This window comes from Rhinolophus sinicus, linkage group LG04 (genome assembly GCF_036562045.2).
Source record: "Rhinolophus sinicus isolate RSC01 linkage group LG04, ASM3656204v1, whole genome shotgun sequence".
NCBI classification, from domain to species: Eukaryota; Metazoa; Chordata; class Mammalia; order Chiroptera; family Rhinolophidae; genus Rhinolophus; species Rhinolophus sinicus.
In genome coordinates this window covers 161,525,807-161,533,027 of record NC_133754.1, presented here as the reverse complement: position 1 = coordinate 161,533,027, position 7,221 = coordinate 161,525,807, and the positions used below count along the sequence as shown (strand labels likewise).

The 7,221-nt window shown below is 38.9% G+C and overlaps 1 protein-coding gene across 3 annotated transcripts in view; it reads right to left on the bottom strand.

The window, feature by feature from the left end:
* Positions 1–207: 207 nt before the first annotated feature.
* NR4A3 (nuclear receptor subfamily 4 group A member 3) overlaps positions 208–7,221 on the bottom strand; it is a 38,961-nt gene continuing 31,947 nt past the window's right edge. For all 3 annotated transcript variants that reach the window (XM_019729222.2, XM_074330767.1, XM_074330766.1), the window contains exon 8: positions 208–3,457. In XM_019729222.2, the coding sequence (XP_019584781.2) occupies positions 3,210–3,457 (248 nt within the window). In that variant the 3' untranslated portion in view covers positions 208–3,209. The remainder of the gene's footprint in view (positions 3,458–7,221) is intronic.

Genomic DNA, 7,221 nt, shown 5'->3' with positions numbered 1-7,221 from the left:
AATAAATGTTTATTGAATTTAAAATGTCCTTTTTCCCAATCAGTGAGGTTTAAATATATTTCCAATTGGAATGCCTATTAATTTTTCAGCATTAGTAAGCCTTTTTAAAAAAATCCATTTGGGGACGTGTGTAAGAGTTCACAGCAAACGTTATATAAATGATTAAGAGAATACTGTTAAATGAAGCATGCCTATTCAACACACCAGTAGCCATTGATAAAATGTAATTTAATTTAATCATTTAAATTTACATTGTTAATGTACAAGAGCATTTCTTTCATACCACAGGTTAACACACACTAAAGAGCAATGCTGTTTGAGGAGCAGAGAAACTCTGGAAAACTCTGCTGTCTGAAATAAAAGCAAGGCACTCTCCATTAACAGCTGGTGGATTCCTGATTTCTGCCCGCAGAAGGCATGTTCATACTAAGAGAGCTCTCCCACATGGGAAGAATCACCTGCTTTAATTCTTGCTGTCCTCTTCTGAGCTGGTTTGGTCATCCACTCTATATAAACTTGTGTGTCAATAGTAAGACCAAAAAAAAAAAAAAAAGAGTTGAGTTGATAGATGACTTGGGAGGCCCTCATAGTTGTAATAACTATGGAAGACAGAAGAACACTGGTTATCATCTTTATTTTCAACACTAGTATCTGGACCTATAACTAAAAACCTTCTTCATTCCGTCCAGCCAGTCGACATCACGGCTAAAGAGTCTTTTGCTTAAATCTGCAGGGTGTCAAAATGAAAAGGAACAGCATTTCTCTGGGGCTCTGTTTTTCTGTTTTCTTTTTTCTTTTGCAGACATGACAAAAAAACAAGGATTGACTTTCCAATACTAACGGTGCACAAAAGGGTTATGTACGCACAGTGCTTCTAATTTATGCAAATTCAATTTGAATTTGGTCTGAAGCTACCTTGTATGAAATGTTAGCTTTCCTGATATTTAATAATGTTTATTATGTTTGCACATAAGCTCAAAAAATTAATGCAAAAGTACTACTTTACTCATGGTTATCATCAGGTAAAATGTAAGTATTAGTGGTTATTTTTAAAAGCCTCTTTTCCTATAGATGCAGCAAGTCGAGTAAAAAGACTATGGAAAGGAGAATTAGGTCCTAGTTTTGATTCTGGTATTAGCTGTTTGACCTTGGGTAACTCTTTACCTTGCACTGGGCCGCAGTTTTTTCCTCTGTGAATTTCAAGGGAAGTAGGGTAAACTAGTTGACAAGTCAGGCCCCTTCCAAGTCTAACGTTCCAAGATCCTAACATTTCAGATCCTATCATCTTGATATAAAAATAATAATCTTCCATAAAAGCTCACAAACATAATACATGATCAAATATCAGAATGACTCTTGGAAAAAAACACATATGATTTGCTATCTGGGTTATCCTTTGCAGCAGTTAGGCAATTCATTTGGCATTTGTTTGATTGTATAATTTAATGACAATATAAACAGCATAGTTTTGTTATTTTTCCTTTAAAAAGACTAACTGAAAATGATTTAAAGCTAACAAAAACTACTGTGACATCAGTTTGACATTCAAAGTTTGTTTCTTAGCAAAATGGCCAAAGATATTTTGACTTGATACAGAATATATAATATAAAGACTTTTAGACCTAAAAATCTTCAAACATTATTTGAATTTAGCAAAACATAAGCAAAATTTTAATATCAAAGTGCTAAACAGTACTGCCTTAAAAGTCACTGCAAATGAACCATAAAATAACCGCATGGGAAGTAACATTTATTGTACAAATGGTTAATAAAAAGACACATTATAAATATATATGTAACCTGCTATATTTATATATATATTTGCTTATTTAATTTCTAATTGGTGTATCCAAGTCACTGTGAACACCCCATTTAAGTACTCTGTAACTCAGCTTCCAGGAGCTGATGGTCTTGCAATAAATACAGGCAAAGCTATTACAATATAACGTGCATACAAATGTTTATACAAATAAAGACACTATGCAACAAATCATCTCGTAGTAATATGGCATTAACAGTATAAACATACAAAAGGGAGTACGAACACGGAATGTTGAAACGCAGCCCACTAATCCTTTCTAGTACTCACATTCATACTAGTTTTTTTAAAAATAAGACTTGCTTGCTCTCCAAAATTGTCTCTTTAACCAATAACAAAAATTAAATTATATATATTTTTAAAAACCTTATTACCCCTGGTGTTTACCCTGTATGATCCAGTTCCTCCTACTTATTTGCATGTTCTTATCTACGGATCAAATACTTGAGACTCACTGAACACTCCTAGGCTTCTGAATGAACGTCTCAGTCAGTTGCTACAACTAAAGCGAGTTTGGGGAACTCTGTCTGGTCTATACGATGCAACCAAAACAGTTGTATGCAATCCATTGTACAATCTGAGCCCCCTTTGGGACAGCTGGACAGTCAGGGCAGGGATCTGGATCCTTTAAGAATGGCCTGACATCTTGGACGGACCATACCTCAGAAAGGTCTATAGAGCAGGTGGACAAAGCCTCTGCTAGGAAAGTAGCGTGTGTCATTGGCTAATATGACTGCCTCCTCTTTACTTCTATATAAAATAAAAGAGAGTTCATAAACAAGACTTAGTAAGACAGCACTTTAAAAATTGCACTTGTATATGGAAGCGAACAGCCATTATCATTTTACTATGTCTGATTTATAGGTCATCCTCCATCTTTCACCATTTGTTAAAATAAAGGAAGAAAGAAATTAAGAAGAGGGAATTTCTGCCTTGTTTGCACCACATACGTACCCTTGATACAGGAAGTATATTCTAAAGGGGTCATCTTAAGACGCATCCTACCCTGGCGAACAACCCTTGGCTGTTCTTGTTTTTAAATACAAAGCAACTATAATTGTATCCCCAGTTATATTATCCTTTTTTTCCCCCTGCTGGGATAGCATCATCCAAAAGTGCTTTGTTAGCAATTTCTTAGAAAACCCTCATGAGCTAGAACACCCCCACCCCAACCCCAAAGACTAAATATAAAACACAACCCCAACACAATACTCTGCGAGTGTTCTGGCTTTAGGTTGTAAGGAAAAGTGCCAGAAAGAAAGAAACCAAAACCAAAAGTCTTTTTCTCAGGAGCTGCTTTTCCTCTTAAGGAAGGACAGGACCGGTAGCTGTCCAGACGCGTCAGTCTGCTGCTTAGCAAGTGGGCGCCGGCAGGCCAGGCAGCTCCCGCTCAGAAAGGCAGGGTGTCCAGGAAGAGCTTGTCGATGACAGACGGTGGAGACACCAGGTCTTCCAGCTTCAGGTAGAAGATGCGCTGCAGGCCCAAGGTGCAGATCTTGCGCAGTTCGACCAGGGCGCCCAGGACCTTGGGCTCGGGGGGCTCCAAAGCCTGTCCCTTACTCTGGTGGTCTTTCAAGCTGCTTCTGATCTTGTTGCATAGCTCCTCCACTCTCTTTGGTTCTTTTAACCCATGTCGTTCTGCAGAGGGATAGAAGAGGGCACATTTAGGAGGCCATTAACACTTTAAGAAATGTGGAACCCCCTAATCAAAGCCGTATCCTGTTCTGCATTTTACAATCAAAGTGCCCTCCTCTTAGTGGTACTTCAAGCCCTTTGGTATCAAACAGCACTAGGGTCTGAATCCTAGTCTGTCACTCGCTGTGTGCCCTGGAGTAAGTCCCTACATTTCTTCCCTTAAGTTCTGAGCCCCCGTTTCCTTATACAATGAAGATAATAACATACCCAATTCCGGATTTCTGGGAAGACCCGCCTAGGTGATTGACACAGAGGCAGCATGCAGTTTCCGGCATGTAGCCACACTGAATGCATGACAGCGTCCATATTATCTTGTTGAGGTCTTACAAAAGCTGTGGCAGGAGGTAACTCTTTCTCAGAGTGACTAGCATCACATCCAGGCCAACGAATTAATGTTCCCATCTTGTCAGACTTACGTGGTGGCTAGAAGTGCCATCTGCTAATCGGGGCTGCCCCGCAAGACCCAATACAAAGCACACTCATGTTTTCATGCCCACCAGCATTGAGAAGGGTCCGGCTTTTCTTTTCCTTGTATTTCCTCCCCCCCACCCCCCTTGAAACACCTCTTGACCTATACCTGACAGTCCGTTCAAAATACACATGTCCTCCAGCTGTGGAGATGGCCAAGTCAAAGAAAAGGGGGGGGGGGGCAGCAGGAGGCAGTGCAGGCATTTTCTAAGGTAGCCAGACATAAATACCAGTATCTTATTTTTGTAACACAAGATATAAAATGATCCCCATGGCAAATATGATGATCTCTTATTTGATGTATAAGATACAAGTGATTTTCCCAAAGTCATACAGCTGCTAAAAGCTGGGATTTGAACCCAGTCTTCTGAGGCAGATTCTGGCATCAACCCAGAGCAACGTTGCATCTCCCTGTAATGAGAAAGGAGCCTGACATCCGGTACCAATTACTTTGCTCTCCCTCAGCATGTAGATATCAGAGCATCTTTCCTGAGAGAAGACTTTGGCCCCAGTTATCTCAGTCAAAGTTTTCATCTCTCATTACATGTACATGTAAAATAATAATTCTTGAAAGATGGAAGACATCCATCCAATGGGAAATCACGTTTTAGTTTCTAATTTTCCCCACATTAATTTATTTTTTTAGTTGGGAATATTTTTGTTAGGAAAGTTATTTCCTTAAAGGAAAAGTCACCAGAAAATCCAAGCACCTATCCAAGACATGTTTTTCTTTTCTTGCAGTAAATACAAGGAGACCCAAGAATCAGATCTGCATTCTTCTCCAGCTGGGCTAGTTGTGTATGGCTTGGGTGAGTTTTTCCTTCTCTAGGTCCCATCCTAAAAGGACAAGGTTGGATTTAATGACCTCTAAGGGCCCTTCCAGGTCTGATGTGTTATTATTAAAGTACAACCATGAGTATTGCCAGCAGCATTTCAGTGGATTGTAATTCATAGACATCTCCTCTCAGCACAGCATAATATAGAGAAAGGGCACCGGGCTTAGAATCAGACAGACCCAGGTTCCAGTTTTGGTTCTGTCGCTTACTAGTGGTGTGATCTAATCTCTCTAAGGCTCAATGTCCTCCTAGGCTAGGAGAATGGGGATTACAGGGTGGTAGATCTGCACGTCTTTGTTGTATTCTTCTTTCCTTTCCATGTGTCTTAAGTATTATACAATAAATCAAAAGAAAAAGTACAATTGTAAAACCCCACCTCCAGAGGAAATTGTGAAGCTCAACTAAGATGATACATGAACTGTTCTGTCAGCTGTCAACACGCCCAGTACAGTCAGCACCTGAGAGAATGCCTGACCCATGGCAAGTGGTGGGTAACTGCAGGGCCAAACAAAAGACAAAGAAGCCCCCCAATTCCCAAGCTTTGAATGTATGATTTTGCTTTCCGCAGGAAACTATTAGCTAATCAATCCAGATGCAAATCTGTCCTCTGTGCTTTGTTTTTACTAAATACACAGTCCTCTTGTTTCAGTCTCAGAAGAAGCACCCAAGAGTGAACTTTAAGAGTAATCCAGCCTGCAGTGGTGTCCTGACTATGAAAGCAAAAAGAAAAGCAGACTGCAAATTTGGCAGGAAATTTCGAGAGCCATGAAATGCTCATAGCCTCTGACCAAGTCATCCCACTCTTGGGAATTTATCTAAAGGAAAAATTCAACAGAAGAGTAAAACTATGCATAAAGACATTTGGGATAGCATTATCTATTTTAAAAACTGGGGAAAGATAAAAGGTGGAAGAATAGGGAAACTGTTAAATGGTACATACACATAATGGAAGATTCTGTAGATATCAGAAAGGACAAATACTAAGGCTATGAAGCAAAATGGAAAAATATATAACATCATATTAAATAGAGAATAGAATATAAAATAGTATCTAGGCATGATTGTATCTATGCAAAAATTATTTCTGCATATAGAGAAGGATAAAAGAAAAGTGAAAATATTTATGAGAATGTCCGATAACTCCTTTCTTTTAAAATTTCCAGGTTAATGCTATTTGTGTAATAAACAATGTTAAAATAGAAAAACAAGGATTTGGTCCTTTGTGAAGCCTCTGGTAGCTGTAACATGCTCAGTTGTCTTGCTGATAATACATTCATTCTATTAATACTGAGATATATTAAATTAGTTCATAACCCAAGGAGGGATGCTTTTCCCAGAACAAAATACAGTCCATTGACTTAATCTTTCCCTTTCTTTCAGTGCCTCCTGTCTTGCATTATATTCAAAATCCCATATTCATTATCAGGATAAAGAAACTGAGCCATGTGTTGGCCAGATTTCGGGAGGGGGTTGATTATGGAACCTCGTAACCAGACTTTCTCATGGCCAAACTCACAAAAGGTGCCTCAGAGTTTTTCCCTGCTCTCCAACCAGTTGTGACTGCTCAATAACTATGGCAACCATTATTTATTCAGTGAATTCAAGTGGAGATCGATACCTCCTGCCAGCTGGATCAACCCTAGGCCTGGAATTCCTTGAGGAATTCAGAGACGCTCCTGTTAGAAGCCAAAGACACCTTCTTTGTTGTTTTGAACAGCTACTGGATTTGTGGCTTCTTTGCTTTGTAAAAGCGGCTGAGATAAAATTCAGTCTCCATGTAAACTATTGCCAGAAGCCAGCAAGATTTCCAGATCACTAGGGAGTCACTAAGTGTGTAGGAGCTTCCTAGTAATTTGAAATTCCACACCACTCCAATCACTGACATTTTTGTTTACGGGATGTCCTTTCTTGTTGCAGCTTGGTAAACATGGCTGCAGAGCTGATATTCAGAGAGTTCATAAATTTCTGGGGGAAATTAGATATTTGGATTTTCCCCCTTCCTAGAGAATTACACACAGATTTTGGTTTAAGATCTTTGTCCACCATTAAACAAAACAAGCTTCTCGGTATTTCTTGCATTTTGATCAGCATCATTTTTATCCAGTACTTCTGTATTTTCACTCAGCTTTACGTATTTATAACTTTAAAATACAAGTTATAGAAATGGTTAAGTAATGGTTAAGTCATGGATTTATGTGTCATAATCATAGTCTATATGAGTTGTAAGAGTCTGAGTCATTTAGTTCAAACTCCCACCTAAGACAAGACTTTCCACTACAAGATACCACAGAGAATGCCAGACACCAGCAACCAGAGTCCAGTTCACTACGTGGGAGTTCAGTATTTCACCCTGATAATATTTAAAAGCACTTTCTATTACACTCTTTTACCTAGATTATTTTA